This window comes from Benincasa hispida, chromosome 4 (genome assembly GCF_027475165.1).
Source record: "Benincasa hispida cultivar pf3 chromosome 4, pf3_genome.v1.1, whole genome shotgun sequence".
Taxonomy (NCBI): Eukaryota; Viridiplantae; Streptophyta; class Magnoliopsida; order Cucurbitales; family Cucurbitaceae; genus Benincasa; species Benincasa hispida.
The window spans coordinates 63,880,291-63,898,252 of record NC_143481.1 but is presented as its reverse complement, the minus strand read 5'-3'; the positions used below and the strand labels follow the sequence as shown (position 1 = coordinate 63,898,252).

General features: G+C 33.6%; 1 protein-coding gene across 1 annotated transcript; it reads left to right on the top strand.

Moving 5' to 3' along the window:
• The first annotated feature begins 11,348 nt into the window (after nucleotides 1–11,348).
• On the top strand, nucleotides 11,349–16,619 carry LOC120075038 (Phosphoinositide-specific phospholipase C family protein). Its single transcript, XM_039028186.2, has 9 exons — nucleotides 11,349–11,918; nucleotides 12,784–12,980; nucleotides 13,090–13,225; nucleotides 13,334–13,573; nucleotides 14,223–14,449; nucleotides 14,549–14,666; nucleotides 15,033–15,185; nucleotides 15,263–15,349; nucleotides 16,162–16,619. The coding sequence occupies exons 1-9, from the start codon at nucleotides 11,586–11,588 to the stop codon at nucleotides 16,459–16,461; spliced, it is 1,791 nt and encodes a 596-aa protein (XP_038884114.1). The 5' UTR covers nucleotides 11,349–11,585; the 3' UTR covers nucleotides 16,462–16,619.
• Nucleotides 16,620–17,962: the final 1,343 nt, after the last annotated feature.

Below are 17,962 nucleotides of genomic sequence, written 5' to 3'. Positions count from 1 at the left end.
CGGGAAAATCAAAAGATGATGTTGACATTTCACCTACCACGCCGTTTGCAGTAGAGATTTAGAAAAGACTAACACGCCGCGAATGTCAGAATTAGAGCAATCCATTAATGTTGTCGGCGATCCAAGCTCTATATAAAGAAGCCGATGAACAGAATTTCAACTCATCTAGGGTTTTCCCTGTGATCCAGACTAATGCGTGAGAAGAATGTTTGAAAGTTCTTCATCTCCTTCCTTCATTCCGAGTGACGACCGGAGCCTTCGACCGGAGCTAAATCTCGGGAGAGTCAGCTCCACTGCCCCTTCATGGCACCACCGGCAACCTTGACGCACATCCGCTGGAAGCAAGTCATTGCTTCCAGCCGGTCATTTCATTTTCTCTTCTTTTTTTATATTATATTGTATTACATTTTGGGATTAAGGAATTAATACATTATGTGTTCAATGCATTTATGTGTTTCCTCCGATTCCATCTCCATCTTCTTTACTTAGCATCCTTAACTTTCATTGCATCACTTAGTGAGATTGCTAGAGTATTGCATACTTAGTCATGTGGATTAGAGATATGAAGCATGCAGTAAACCACCTAGAGGTGTGCGTTGCGTGAGTGTGTGAGAAAACCTTATTTGCTTAGTGTGAAGCTGTAGCAATGCCGGTCTATAGGCGGATGCAACACTTGTCTATGAGTAAAGTTAGCAATAACTAACTGCCTGGGAGAGTAAGTGGTTGGTCGCATTAAGCAATGTAAGCAAGTGTTCACTAGAGATAGGAATAATCTTACGTTAGCCAAGTTTATGTGGTTACCTTGTCTTATGTATGCGTCCACTACACCTTTAGAGCTACTCAGGAGAAAGTCTAAAGAAAGAATCGAAAGAGCTAGGTTAGAATCGATGCTCAGAAGAGCTAGATTAGGTTTGCATAAGCAAGAATGGAGACTTAGAAATAAGCTTTGTTTGCCATCACACAGCATATGCACCCTACGGATAGGATATTGCATGCGTCCAGGAAGTAGGATATGGTGGTGATATGCGGCCATCACGCTCATGTAGCGAGAGCACGTGAGTGGGTATGGGGGTTTAGGTTGGCATATGCTTCTCAGAACTATCGCATATACATCGCATACGTCCTAGAATTAGGCTCAAGTGTGTGTAGAATGATCACATAGCTTGTGTTGGCTGAGGTTCCCCTTGCGGTCAAGCTTAGGGTTGCGATGAAGACGTCCTTACATTTTATTTGTTTTCCCATTCATTTGTTTCATGTCAAGAGTTTTCATGTCTCTACCTCTCATTCATATTCTCATTGCGTTGTCTGTTAGTTAGGAGTAGGAGTAGTGTTAGCTTAACAACCCCTCCATCATTCTTTTATTCAACTGCCGCATGCATATTACCGTATACATCCAGCTACAAGTACCTGAGTTTGACCTCGGATCACCCGAGAAACTTGCGTTCGCGTTATACTTAGCGTGAGCGCAAGAAAACTTGTGATAGGAATGCATGGTCATCGCATACATTTGTTAACACAAAGTCATTCCAATGCATGACCATGACGCATGATAATCAACGCATACGTTAAGGACATGCATCGCATATTACGTCCACAGAATTTTAGTTGTTGAGTAATTGACATCTAATTTTTCGTCATCAAGTTTTTGGCGCCATTGCCGAGAAGATACCCGAGAGAGTCAGATTAGAACATTCCATAACTCCGTTGCCGAAGTCCCCGGCAACCCCAAATTCTGAAATGGCATAAACTACCTTTACGAACATTTCATAACTCCAAATATGTTCTAGTAACACTTTTGGACTGAACGTAGTTCAAAATGTAAGCTACAATCTATACTGCATAACCTTAAAATGAGTCTGCTAGGAAAGTATACCTCATCATAGATCGAACCATATCTAAGGGGTTCGATTTCTCCTTTCTGATACATCATTCTACTGAGGTGTACCAGGTGCTGAGAGTTGGGATACAATTTCATGTTCTATCAAATAGTCTTGGTATTTTAAATCCATATAGTCTCCACCTCGTTCAAATCGAAATATTTTAATCGTTTTATTTAATGCATTTTCAACTTCAGCCTTGTACTCCTTTAACTTTTCAAGGGCTTTAGACTTATGTTGCATTAAATAAACATACCCATACCTAGAATAATCATCAGTAGAAGTGATGAATATTCAAACCCTTCTCTTGCCTTAACATTCATTGGACTACAAAGATCTGAATGTACAAGTTCTAAGGGTTTTTTAGCCCTTTGACCTTTTCAAGTAAAAGATTTTTTAGTCATTTTGCCTTCAAGGCATGACTCACACACATGTAAAGAATTTTCTTCTAACTCACTTAGAAGTCTATTCTTGACCAATCTGTCAATCCTATTGAGATTTGTGTCCTAATCTTAGGCGTCAAAGATGGTCATTTTCCTTAGGAGAAATTTGAAGTCTTTTATTCTGAGTTACCGTAGTTTTAAAAAGTTCAGTATTTATGAGGGCTTTTGTTGCTAACGGTATTAGCACATATAAATTATTTTTGAGATTAGCATAACAAATATGTACTCCATTCTTGTAAACAAACACTTTATTTACATGAAAATTTAAAGAATAATGTTATTCTAGAAGACATTTTACAGAAATCAGGTTCCTTTTGAAGCCTGAACCACATATACATTATCTAATAAAATATAAGATTTCTGTAAGCAGAGTCAAAGCCCTCCCACTGTTGTAGCTAAAACAGCGTGCCCAGTTCCAACACGCATCGTCATCTCCCCAGCCTCCAGTTGCCACCAGGAACTAATTTCTTGAAAGAATAACAAACATGGTTAGTCACGCCTGAATCTATTATCCAGGTTGAATCATCATTCTCCACTAAACAAGTCTTCAAAATAAGTAAATCATATTTACCTTGCTTAGCCTTCTTCTTTTCTGCTAAGTATTTGGGATAATTCCTCTTCCTGTTTCTTTGTTGGTTGTAATGGAAAATATTCCCTTTGCATCCTTGGCCCTGTTGCCCCTTTGGGTAGTAACTGGTGGGTTAGCTTTCCCCTTTCCACTTTTCTTCTTCTTCCACTTTTTGATGTCAGAAGAAGAAGGCACAGACTTAGTTCCAGAGGTAAAACCTCTGTATAACTTCTTAAAGGACGAGGAAAAATTTGCCACACCTTTCAGTTCCTTGGTTTTCATCAAAGATTGAAAAGTATGCAACTCCTTAAGCAAAGTGGTTAAGTTGTAGTCAATTCTATTCATAACAGCATTACTACTGAACTGTAGGAAACTTTTAGGTAAAGTTTCTAGGATGAAGCTAACCTGACTGGCCTCATCAATGACAAACCCGTTCATCTCATCTATATTAAAGTGGACCATTATGTTGATAACATGTTCTCGAAAAGATGTCCCTTCTTACATGTGGCCATTGAAGATGAATTTGAGCGCATCGTGCTTGAGTTGAGAGGACGGCTGTCCAAATATTCCCCACAGGGACTCCATGATCTCACAGGCTGTGAGCATGAGTTCATGCTTCTTGGCCAAGACTTCGGAAAGGCTTGCCAAGATGTACGCTCGGGCATTTTCATTTGTCCGTATCCAACATTCATATGCCTCCCGAACATTTTGAGAAGCATTTTGAGCAGGAACAGGAGGAAAATCCTCATTAGAACAAATCTCAAGTCATCAATAATTAATATTGTGTTGATTGTGTTTTTTCATGTAGTGTAATTTTCGTCGGTAAGTTTATCGGTGGCAAGTAAATTTAGTATTGTGGAAGTCATAATGAAATTTGTTAAAACATACCATTACCCATTTGGAAAAATCAATCATATTTAGCAAAATAATTTAATGCATCCTATGTGACATCTATTTTGCAATGATGTTTCAGTGAGGCAGGGTAAAAGCCACCATAGGGTGATCAGGTACACTTTCACTAAAATGAGACCATCTCAACCAATATATAGAACAATTCCTTGTTACTGTAAATATCAGTCACCATTTTTTGGTCCAGAAATTGTTAACTAGCTTAACATTTTCTTGTAAGTGTAATCCCTCATTTTAGATTCTAGAGTTTCGCCTAATGAGCCAACCGTAGGGAAAAACCAATTGGGGCAAAAACTAAAGCAATCTATTTCTGGCGTTTGAGTAAAGAGTCATGCAAATTCCATCCATAGGGGGCAAGCAAAGATGCCTCAAGGCCGAGCATGAAAATTTACTACAAACTAATGAGAGAGACCGTGGGATGTGTTGACACATTTCCTGCTCCCACTTACTATAAACACTCTCTCCATTCAGCTTGATATTTACAAACACCACCTGTAGAGGGACACAAGCAAAGGTGCCTCGAGGCCGAGTATAAATCTCACAGTGTGAACTTATAGGGAGAAACGTGAAAAGGAAAAATAAAATATCATATACCCCGTTTTCCTCCCATTGAGTGTTTTACCTAGGGTTATTTAACTTAAAAAAATACAGCTAATTATTTTACTAAGTGATTGTTTAAATTTGTCCAAAAGTAAAACTTACTTTGGATAGTTAAACAACTTTGATTGATGTCTATTAAACACTTTAAAAAAATTTAATCAATAATCGCATGCTTGTAGCAAATCTATCTAATTCACTTTTTCAGGTCAGTTCCTAGGTAAAGGTGTTTCGTTTCCATCAACTTAAATACCCTAAACTAAGCATAACTAGCCTTAGATAAAAGGTCCTTTATAGATATGTTTGCTACAAATTTAATCTTTTAATTAAAAATAATTTAATCCTATTAAACTGGTTAAAAAATTAAACTTATTTCTAATCTCATTAGAAATGTGATCTTAGGTCTATGTGAATCGTGTTTTAAAACTATTTTAAAACATGATTTTAACCTAAAATTTGCATGCAATTCTGAATTATTGATTTTAATTTCTAATGTCATTTAATTATAATAGTTATAAAATAAATGAAACAATTATAACAATTATAAAATAACCTAAAGTAATTTCATTCTTCGTGCAATCCTTTTTCATTACTAAACATACATGAAATTTATATAATAAAATAATGAAATAATTAATAACATACATTCATACATATATCCAACTATATATTATAACGCTTATAATATAAATGATGCATGACTATGTTATTAATGCATGCAAACATATATTATAACACTTATATTATATGATGCATGAGCATGCTATAAAATAAAACCATGCAACTATATATTATAATATTTATAATATAAATAATGCATGATTAGTGCAACCTATGGTGGGATTTTACTATATGACATACATTATGACATATATAAATAAAATTAAATCATACATCAAATGCATAATTTAAACAAAAATTATTGGATCGAGATTATACTCTTAAGGCAATTAATTAAATTAATATAATATTTTTATTAATTTAACTAATTAAAACTAACCATTACTTAATCAATAGCCACCAGTTCAAAACAGGTGAATCGGGTCTTGAACTGCACAAACCGAACCGCCCAACACCCGAACCGCTCGAACCAAGTGAACTGGATGCAAACCAGTTGAACCATGAACTGAATCGCATGTGAACCGGAAAACAATTTCCATCTCAGAGCGTTGCAACACTATGGAAAATTTTTCCATTCGCCGTTCGCAGCATTGCAACGCTACTGATAGTAGCCACTATACAATTGCTAATTTTGTCAATCTTTCTTCGATTTGGGTCTTGTTTTCTCTAGAAAAACACTAGAATGATCACGAATGGCTCAAAACTTTCAAATTACAAACTCTATTGCAATTTATGCCCAAAAATAAAGGGCTCTTACAAACCAATTTGTAAAAAAAAAAATAATAAAAATAAAAAAATAAAACAAGAATCCAATCATGCAGACATCCAAAAATTGCAAGCCATAATACATTCCATACACATTCATCACCTGAACAAATTTTACATAATGCAAATCTACCATAAATCTGTAAAAGCATTCTGGAAAAATTCAAAAAAAGAAATTGGGGCAAAAAACTACGCTCTGATACTAATTGAAGGAACAGTGAAGTTTCGTAGCGGAAGCGGGTTCCCAATTTTTAATTTTACACATAATTGAAATTTACATAACCAAATTCAACATAGTTTTACAGCATGCTAAGAAGAAGGAGAAAAAGGGTTAGAGTTTCAAGAAAACTTACCCTTGAAGAACCTTTCTTCACGTAATTCATCTCTAAAAAGGTCACGAACCTCCAATGAATTTCTATCTCCAAAAACACAGCAAACCAAAGGAACACTACCAAGCGGAGCCTTTTGTATTCTCCTTAGGGGATGAGAAATCCAAGAGGTGGGCTCTATTTATTTTGGGAAGAGGGATTGAGATTTTAGAGAGGAAAAGTGTCTAGGAAAAAATTACAAAGAGATTTTCTCCTACGGTGAGTCTTTCTTCTCTGTCAAAAAACCAAAGAAGAAGATGAAGATCTCGTAAAAAACTGTCCATCACATACATTCCACTGAGAGAAAATTAAGGGGAGGGAAGTTATTCCCTCCCTTTAATTTAAAAAAATATATATAAGTTTAAATTTAAATTAATTTAATTCAAATAATAATAATATATATATAATAACTAACTTTGTGGCCCGGTCTTATACAAACCCTTTTGTATAAATACCCCGCTCACATGTCTCCACGTGAGTGATCAGGATCGGATCATTTGTAGCACTTTACAACAATTTTAGCATCTACAAAGCGGGTCGTATTCGTAGTGTCACCAGGATAAGGTACCCAGGCTTATCCATATACTACAGACCATTTAGGTTATCATTTAGACATGATCCACCTGTATGTCTCTACATACATGTTTAAACTACAAAAGATAATCTTGGATATTAGTTTATTGGTTTGTGGGTTAATGCTACTAAATGTCGAATAAAACATCTCATATTTTATTAAATAAATCGTCTGTACACTCCAATTACAAACTACAGGACCCACGAGATTTAGGGCATCAACCCCAACAATATATATGTATATATATATATATAGTATGAAGATGAGGAGAGTTGTTAGACACACATAACAAGAATGAATGTATGTATTATATATATATATATATATATATATATATATATATATTGTTGAGGTTGGTGTCCTAAATTTCGTAAGGTCCTATAGTTTGTAAATGTTTTGAACAAACTCATTGTTTATTTAATAAAAGAGATGATATTTTATTCTATTTTTTAGTTGCATTAACCACAAACTAATAAACTAACATTCAAGGTCATCTTTATAACTTAAACGTGTATGTAGAGACATACAGGTGGATCATGTTTAAGTGATAACCTAAATGGTCTGTAGTAGATGAATAAGACTGGGTACCTTATCCTAGTGACACTATGAGTATGACCCATTTTGTAGGTCTTACAATTGTTGTAAATTGCTACAAATGATTTGATCCTGATCATTCATTTATAGACATGTGAGCGGGGATATTCTATACAAAGGAGTTTGTATAAGACCGGACCATAAAATGTTTAGTCTCATTATCTAACGACGTTTATAATAAAGACTTACATTTCACTAGGATGACCATAGGTAACATGACCTGAATCTTGAGTGAGTTGTGAACTCCTGCCTATGAGGACGATCCTTTGATTTGTATGGGTGAAAGTGGTCAGATAACCTACTCAATAAGCCTACCATTTTGGGGATTAGTCTAATTGGAGAGTTGGGAACACAACTACACAAGAAGAAATTCACTCATTTCCCGAGGTCGGGGTAAGTAGATAAATTACTTCCTTAAGGGCTAATTCTGGGGCTTGAACAATGTGGCACCACACCCTCTCCTAGCCCGAGAGGGGATTTAGTCAAAGTTGAACTATGATCTATTGTTCATTAGAAGGATCAATGGTACTTAAAGAGTTAGATGTAACTACAGGGACAAAACGGTAATTTTGGCTCTACTGTACTTACGAGCAATTTTTGAAGGGTCATCGTACTGCTGATTGGTTATATCCAATGGACACATAAATATATCTGTAGTGCGAAGAGTGCAGTAGTAGTCTTTAGTGGAGTGTCCGACAGTTAATGGATGGTGAATAATTTAATTAAAGAGTTTGATTAATTATTCATGTACCGTTGAAGCTTCAAGATACAAGTCCATGAGGTCCCTTTGGTAGCTTAATAGGATTAAATGAGAATCAATTTTTGGATTAATTTGAATTGTTCAAATTAATTGAGAGATTTAATTATATATGATATAATTAAGTTATTTCAATGATATATGATATAATTATTAGAATGTATTTAATACATTATAGCATTTGTGAGAGGAAATAAATATTTGAATAAGATTCAAATATTAATTATATGAATTGGATTCATAATTGTTAAATTTAATATAAATATGATTTATATTAAATGCCAAGTAAGAGAGAAAAGAAACTATAGATTATATTGTATATGATACAATATTTAAGCTATAGGTTATAAGTTATATTTGATATAACTTGTAATTTAATATATATATTATGATAAGTTAATTATCATATTTATATATATTAAATTTTTATTTTATATAAATTAATTTATTTGAATTAGGGAGGGAGTTACAACTCCCTCTCCTTTTTTTTCTCTCTACCCACGTAAGTGGGTGGTTCTTGATATATTTGGTATTTTTTGAAAGGAAGAGTTTCTCCTGCTTCACGACAGAAAAAGTAAGACAAAAACGTCGTGGTTGTTCTTAGAAACCAATCACAATTCCTTATTCTCCTTTCGACTCTCAATCTTTCCCTCATTCCAAAATAGTCAAAGTCTACCACTCTTGGGTTCTCTACCTGAGAATACCAAGGAAGCCATCATGGTAGTGTCCATCTCTTGATCAAGTGATTCTTGAAGAAAGTCTTCAAAGGTAAGAGTTTCTAAAACTCTATTTTTGTTTAATTTATGCATGTTGTAATTTATGTAAATGCATAAGTTGTTCTTTTATGTAAAAATTACATCCTATGAGAAATGAGAATTGGGACGATCCCACTTCTGCTCAAGGTTTCCTTCAATTTGAAATCCTTTAATGTGAATATTGCATCAGTTAAGAAACTTAAGGAATTAAAATTGATTAATGCATTTGAACACATGAAACTAGTAAATGTCATGTTTATGTAGAAACAAAATTTATCAAGAAACCTTTTAAACCTGTCACATCTAGATGTATAGAATTGCTTGAATTGATAGCTGATTTCAAAAACACCACAAGTAGAGGCAGAAAAAATTATTACATATCTTTTGTTTATGATTTTTCTAAATATACTAAAATTTATCTTTTAAAAACAAAAGATGAAGCCGATAGTATATTTGCGAAATATAAATCAGAAGTAAAGAATCAATTAGATAAGAAGTCAAAAGGTTAAGGTCAGATAGAGGTGGTGTATACAGTGATAAATCCCTTAAATAATTTTGTGAATCAAATGGCATTGTTCATGAATTTACTGCACCTTATTCACTACAACAAAATGGTATAGCAGAACATAAAAATAGAACTATTAAGGAAACGATGAATGCTATGTAGCTAAATTCTGGATTATTTGATAATATGGGGGTGGGAGGGGGAAAGCTGTGCTTTCAACTTGTTTTATTCTTAATAGGATACCTCATAAAAAATTGAATAATACACCTTATGAACTTTAGAAAAGTTAAGCACCTTTAGGCTTAGGCTCATAGAGAAAAGTTGGAGTGGGAAGCTATGTCCCACATTAAAATTTAGCAATGCTTAAAGGATATAAATACCAAGGCATGCTAGATATGAGTCCAAAATGTGTTGGTGGTGGAAGTATAACCTTTTCACCACACGCTCGTGCTGCTGTCTTCCGGACGGACGGGCGGATTCGGTTAATCGCGCTTGTGCGAAAAAGAACTAAAGTTTATTACTTATTTGTTATTTTAGCCCAATTTATTAAAAATTTAAATGTTTTGAACGTTTTGTTTTGCCCATTTATGTGTTCTGTTTTACCTGTTTATGAACGTTTCTCCAAACCCTAGCCATTTCATTCTTCTTCTCAAGATGTTCATCAGATATGAGATAGACATAGATCTGCATGTTCATACTATTGTTCTCATTCTCATATGTTCTGAGCAATTCTTTTTCTGATTCTAGTCAATTTTTCAGTGAGTGCATACCTGAATTTGAATACTGTGTTAACCTTGGAGAGCAATCGGCATAGTAATTAGCACCAAGGTCGCGCTGCAATTGCTTTAAGGACAATGATTCCTCTCCAACGCAACAACTCTTCAAGATATATATCCTAACAACTATAAAGATCTTGAACGGTGCATTTAGGAATACTTTTCTTCAAGGTTCACATACATCGTGGATGCCACAATGTTCAACAAATAAATATATATAATTAACAAATAAAGAAGTGGATATTTGAATATGAGCAAAATTATTAATACCTAAATTAATAATTGAAAGAATTTATGATAAATATACCAAACGATTTTTTTTCTGGAGTAAAATAAATGGGGTGTGACTTGTGAGGTTTGATATTGTATTATTATTATTATTATTTTGGTTCAAATGATCTATTAGTAGATGGAAAAAAAGGAAGATATTTGCCTTCTTTTTTTTTTTCTTTAAGCTATAAAATATATTTGTAAATATTTTTTGAATTTTTCTATTTATAAGAATTTTCCAATATAAAAACTCGAATAGCATAAGTTAGTAAATTATAATTTATTTGAATTAAAATCCCTTCATTATGATGTTATAAAGAGTTAAAAATCACTTTTAATCTTTCAATTTTGAAAAAAGTAACCATTTGATTCATGGACTTCAATTTGTAAGAGCTAATTCATATATTTTCAGTTTCGGACAACTTAGTTCTTAAATTTTACAATGTAACAATCTAGTCATTGTATTTTAAAATCTGTAACGATTTAGTCCATACTATAGAAATTATTGTTGAAATTTCCTATAAAAAAAGAAATTAGCTTAAGATTTATTGAGATTTATAGCATAAATAAAATATAAAACTAATTAGAGATTCAATATTTTAATAAAATATAAAATCTACATCACAAAATAATAAAACTTGACGTCGATGATTTTTTTTTAAGTTAAAAGACTAAATTGTTATACAATTGAAAAATCACATAGGTTAAATCATTACAAAGCAAAATTTAAAGACTAATTTATTAATTTAATGAAAGTTTAGGAACCAAAAAGTATATTTTAATCGGAAAAAATATATATATATATATATATAAAAAGAAAGAAAGAAAGACCGGACCTCTGCTGCCTTTTAATAAATAAATAAATAAATAAGTTGGCGGGAGTTGACAAAAATATGAGACGGAGAAATAAACCACGTGGCCGGTGCGAAATGGGGCAATATTTAGTTAAAAATAATTATTTATTTATTTATTTATTTGTGTAATTTCAAAAAGTGGACGCGGCCGAGCGATTCAGCATTAAACTCTCCGAGAAATTTGGCTCCATTGCCATCCTCTTCTCTCTCAAGTCAACAATTCCGGCATCCACGATCGGCTCTCCATTTCTCCATTCTTCTCCTCTCAGTTTCTTCATACATTTTTCTGATTCAATTCAGTTCCAATCCAAAAGGGCTTTCGGAATTCCATTGTTTCAAATTCTAATTCGATATGAAAGGTGGATGCAGCAACTACAAGGTTCTTTGTTTCAATCGGAAGTTCAAGACCACTGAGGCCGAACCGCCGCCCGACGTCAGAAATCTCTTCGCTGCTTTTTCCGGTGGCGGAGACTACATGTCTGCCGATCAATTCCTCCGATTTCTTGTGGATCAACAAGGGGATGTGGAATGTACCCCATCTGAGGCCGAGCAGATTCTCGAACAGGTCTTGCAGAAGCGACGAAGCTCGGATAATCCCTCTGGAGATTCGCCTCGGGGTTTTAGCCTTGATGATTTCTTCCACTATCTCTTCATGGATTATTTCAATGGTCCCATTAAAACTCAGGTTTGTTTGCTTTCCCCTTCCTCCATTGGTCCCTTTTTGCTGTGTCTCTTTCTTTGCCTAGAGATTTGTAGCCTAGCCATTTGTTCTGGATAGTGCTTTAGTGGGAAAGAAAGTCAATATTAGAACCAGTTCTTCTCCTTTTCGAGCTAGCACAGTAATCAAACTCGAAGGTTAAATTAAAAGTTTGGTGCCTCATTTTTGTAAGTTGTAAAAAGTTTCTAACAGGTAACTGAGTCATAGTTATGTCTTGCTTAGCTCCTATTCTTTTGGTTTCTAAATACGTTTTTGGAACTTTTAGTTTTGTGTCTAATTGATCATTGTAAAGCTTGACTCTACATCATTTAACGATCATGTGGCAAGCTAATTTTGAGTATGGTACCCAACCTTTCAAAACACAAGGTAAATAGATAACTCGAAACCTTCATGACCAAATTTATAAATTATAAATTAGCTTTTTGCTGTAAACTAATGCAATGGACTCTATGATAGGAAGGTTATTAAGCGTATTAGTTAGGGAGCTTGTTATGCTATTTGGTTATAAAGAGCGTCGAAGAGGAAAGGAGGGAATTGTTTAGACGGTTTTAGGCTTTAGTTAATATACTAAAGAGAGGGAAGATTTCAAATGACTAAAATACTTGGATTATCTTGTAGCTCTTATGTATCACTTTGTTACTATGATAAAATTTTAAAGAACTTTATCATGTCAAGTTACTCAGAGAGTATAACAAGATGATATATGCGGTTTGACAATCAGTTGAAGATGATTAGATTGTTAATTCATTAGGTGCTTATTGCAATAATCCAATTCCAATGACACTCATTTACGTACAATCAATAATGCTTTTAATAACGATACTTTTTACAGGTACATCATGATATGAATGCTCCATTGTCACATTATTTCATATATACAGGGCACAACTCTTACCTTACGGGGAATCAACTTAGTAGTGATTGTAGTGACGCTCCCATCATAAAGGCTTTGAAGAGAGGGTTGCGGGTAGTTGAGCTCGATTTATGGCCAAATTCAGCAAAAGATGATGTTCATGTTCTTCATGGAAGGTACTAGCTGATCATTCAATATAGACAAGTAATTAAATGGAAATATAAACCGATGTTAAATTTTGAAAGAGGAAATCACTGTACAGAACCATTTTGTGGATGACTGTAGGACTTTAACCAGCCCTGTGACTCTCTTGAAGTGTTTGAAGTCTATAAACGAACATGCTTTTGAGAAATCTCCATATCCTATTATTATTACTCTTGAAGATCATCTTACTCCTACCCTTCAAGCTAAAGTTGCAGAGGTTTTCTTTCGTACCCAAAATAGTCATCTTTACTTATGGTTAAAGATTTTTCTTTAATATGATTAATATGTGTGCTTCTTGTTTCCTCACCTTCAAGATTACTTGCAGATGGTCACTGGAATATTTGGAGATACATTGTTCTATCCTCAGGCAGAGAGCTTGTCAGAATTCCCTTCTCCAGAATCCCTAAAATATAGAATCATTATTTCAACAAAGCCACCAAAAGAGTACCTTGAATCTAAGCATAAAAAGGGCAAGATTTTAAGTGATGGAAAAGAGTCATCTGAAGAGGAGACATCAGGAAGGGAGACTCCAGATCTTGCGACTGATTTCGATGCTGAGGAGCAGGTGGGTGAAAAATGAAAGATAGTTATATCTTAGGAAACCTCCTAATAAGAACACTCAAGAAATACAAAGAACACTAAAGATATATTTATATATTGCATTATCAATGAAGAAACTACAATATACCATAGCCTTTCAAGAGAGCTACTCTCTCCCAAATTTCACAAAAGGAGATCCTACAAAATTCTTCATCCAACCCACTCCCTCTATTTATAACTAGATGCTATAACAAATTTACTACCTATTACTAATGTGCTCTTTCTAATAACCATACTAGTATTCTACTAACAATCCTACTATTTCCATAACTAGGGGTCTTACAAAAGATACCTCCTAACAAGAACACTATAGATAAATATATATATTGCAATATCAATGAAGAACCTACAATATACTATAGCCTTTTGAGAGAGCTACTCTTCCCAAATTTCCCAAAGGAAATCCACAAAATTCTTCACATCTTGCTCCCAACCCACTCCCTCTATTCATAACTAAGTGCTCTAACAAACTTACTACATATTTACTAATATGCCCCCTCTAATAACCATACTAATATTCTACTAATAATCCTACTATTTCCATAACTAGGTATATCGTTTCTTATAATTGAAGTATACAATACTAGTTGATTGACACTTTTAATTGATGACAGAGTGAAAGTGATCCGGATGATGATGATGAAAGCATTGTAGGCGAGTTAAAAACGTGCCAACAAGGTGCACCGGAGTACAAACGTCTCATTACAATCCATGCAGGGAAACCAAAGGGTGGCTGCTTAAAGGATGCATTGAATGTACAAGGTGACAAGGTTAGGCGCCTTAGCTTGAGTGAGCAGGGACTTGAGAAGGCCATAGTCTCTAATGGATCTGATGTTGTAAGGTAACTATTCAACTTATAACGTGTAGGTGGTTTGTTTCTTCATAAAAGCCTTTCTTTGCTTTTGCCGGTGATTGATACTTATAGTTGTGTGATCTTTAGGTTTACACAGAAGAATATTTTGAGAGTTTACCCGAAAGGAACGCGTGTCACGTCCTCAAATTTTAGGCCAAATATTGGGTGGATGCATGGAGCTCAGATGGTAGCTTTAAACATGCAGGTACTGATTGGAACCTCCATCATGTTCTTCATATTTTTCCCCTTTTACATTCTTTTGTCCTCAAGACTGTTTTACTGGTAGCATCTAGTAAAAAAGTGCATTACACAACTTAAAATTGTTATGCTGTATGAATAACAGAGATATTTTGTATCAACAACAAAAAAACACAGAGAACACTAAAAGCTATACAATTGTATACAACCTTAATAATTAGGCCATGCAATCGATAACTTTTTTTTTTTGCAAATTTCTTATAAATCTATGTTTTTGCAACAGAGATGCAATAATTGTTTGCTTTCACTCACTATTCACTCAAACGTGTAAGGAATGATCCAAATGAAACGCCTGTTTATTTTCCTTCGACAGGGCTATGGAAGATCCTTGTGGCTCATGCATGGGATGTTTAGAGCCAATGGAGGGTGTGGTTACTTGAAAAAACCAGACTTTCTGTTACATAAAAGCCCACAAAATGAGGTCTTTGATCCCAAGAGACCTTTACCAGTGAAGGAAACATTAAAAGTAAGCTAATTGTGTTGAGTTTTAATTAAATTTGGTTTTCCCTTCGCATCAGTTTTAACATTCATGTTATTCAACAGGTAACTGTATATTTGGGGGACGGATGGAGCTCTGACTTTAGTCAAACGCATTTTGATAACTACTCCCCACCAGATTTCTACACAAAGGTTAGTGGTGACCATTCATTCCTCTCACCAACGATACTTTTTCATCATCTTCCGTTGGAATTTGCTAATTCTGGAATCACATAGAATTCAATCAAGATTTATACATGAAAATAATCGCTAAGAAGAACAAAGGATGTCAAACATATCTCTGTTAAGAGTTCTGCTGGTTAGGAAATAAGTCTGAAACTTAAGATCCGTTCTAGCTTTTGAAAGTTGTGCTCGTTTTCTCACAATTGTCTTATCTTTCTTAATTTAACATTTAAATCCTTAACCAAATTGTAAAAACATAAACAAAATTTTAAATACTTCTTTCTTTAGTTTCACAATTGACATGAATTTCAAAAATATTATCGGAAAGTAGATTACAACACAGAGGAACTCAGAGATGAAAATAGTGTTTATAAGTTTAATTTTTGAAAACAAATAACTAAAATCTTATTTGGTAATCATTTGATTTTTAGTTTTTGAAAATAAGTAAACACCCATCCCATCTCTAAATTTCTTGCTTTGTCACTTGCTTTCTACCAATATTTTAAAAAATCAAGCCAATTTTTGAAAATTAAAAGAAATAGTTTTTAAAAATATGTTTTTGTTATTGAAGTTTCGTTAAGAATTCTAACTCTTTTATTTAATAAAGATGAAAAGCATAGTAAGAAATTGAGAGGAAATGGGCTTAATTTTTTTAGAAAAAGACCACGAACCAATTAGTTACCAAATGGAGCATTACTAAACCAAAGCTTCAAGCCTAAATGAAAATCATTGTAAGTTAGAGCTCGTTTAGACTAAAGCTATGAAAGTGGGATGAATGGCAGATTCGAATAGTTGGGGTGCCAGCAGATGCAGCGAAGAAGAAGACAAAGGTTATTGAGAACGATTGGGTGCCAATATGGAATGAAGAGTTCAAGTTCCCATTGACAGTTCCAGAGCTTGCTTTATTACAGATTGAAGTACGAGACTTTGACAGGTCGGAGAAGGATGACTTTGGTGGGCAGACATGTTTGCCAATATCAGAGCTCAGGCCTGGGATTCGAGCTGTCCCTCTTTACGACAAGAAGGGAGAGAAATTAAAGTCTGTGAGGCTTCTTATGCGCTTCCAATTTTTGTACAAATAAATGATTCCTTTCCATTCTTCAATTACTACTTATATAGCTGCCTCCCTCTGGCTCTGCCTGTGGCCTTCTGGTGATTTTTCTTGATTGATTTCTTTCAACACTAATCCATCCTCTTTCCTGACATTACAGAATTAAAAATCTCTCTCCCTCTTTATTAATTGGTTTTTTTAAAAGCTATTAGGGGGATGTTTGGCTGAGAATTTGAGGAGTGGCAGTTAGGAAGAGTGGTGTGAGTCACTACTAAACAAATATCAATTTTATACTTTATTCACTCGTTACACTGTAAATCGAAAGAGTTTACAACTTCTTAAACTTTATAAATTCATGGAGTTCACAATTTTACTTATTATCCTAAAGACTTCAATGCCATTTTTTATTTAAAAATCAACATCACATCCTTAAGACAATCACAGGCTTATGGTAAACTATTTGGTAATAATGTCAACTTAGACATTTTTTTTTTCTCATTTAGTACAATAAGGTAGGGATATTCAATCCACGAATATCTTAATTATAAATACATTTGTATGTCTGTTGATTTATGCCATTTTGACAATTTAGGTAGATTTGAAATGTGATATTTGAGAAATTCTTAAACATTAAAAGTTTGTATCTCTAATTTTATGCTTTTTAATTATTAAATCATATTAAGTTTGATATGTTGAATATTATTATGGATTTTATCATGGAGGATTTTCAAATATAGAAAAATAAGGGAAATTATTTACACAAGATAACAAAATTGAATCTTCTTTGATCGAGGCAAATCTATCCGTGATAGAAATTGATACAAGTTTATCACTGATAGACTCTTATAGAAGTCTACCAGTGTCTATCATAGAATAATAAAAGAAGTCTATCATTGATAGGGGTTGATAAAGATTAACATTGATACTATAGTGATAGAAATTGATATAAATCTACCAGTGTCTATTAGTATTCTTTTTTGCTATTTCTATAAATAATTTTACATTTTTTCTATCTATATCATACATTAGTTAATGACTAATGATTTTTTCCCCACTTTTATACCATTGTTTTTCGACACTTTTAACATAGTAGAAGCTTTATGCAACTAAGATGAACGACTCTTTTTTATCTCTTAATATGAAACATTTTAACATAGTATTAGTTTAAAATCTACTTTGGTCATTAAATTTATTTGTGTTGTAAATTTGAGGAGCACAACAGGGATACAAATATTAATAAAATATAATATTAAAATTAGTATAATATAATATAATAATAAATTAAATAAAATAAAAAATAAAATAAATTAGCAAATTATAAAATAAGAAATTTCTCTAAATTCTTCACTTTCTCCAATTTTTCATGGAATTTGTCCAATGTGTGTCTGTGTTCTAAAACCCATCAAATGTCACTATTTATAGGCAATTTGGCAAATAGGAGGTGGATTATATAGACATTATTAATGTTTAGACACATGGACAACATTTTGAAAAATGGGGGCATAACACATGGTTAATGGATACTAAACATG

Excerpts from the sequence above, each read along its gene's own strand:
- LOC120075038 (XM_039028186.2), top strand. The coding sequence starts at position 11,586 with ATGAAAGGTGGATGCAGCAACTACAAGGTTCTTTGTTTCAATCGGAAG. Across the intron at positions 13,574-14,222 it reads ATTTCGATGCTGAGGAGCAG|AGTGAAAGTGATCCGGATGA; the intron begins GTGGGTGAAAAA and ends AATTGATGACAG. Across the intron at positions 15,186-15,262 it reads CAGTGAAGGAAACATTAAAA|GTAACTGTATATTTGGGGGA; the intron begins GTAAGCTAATTG and ends GTTATTCAACAG.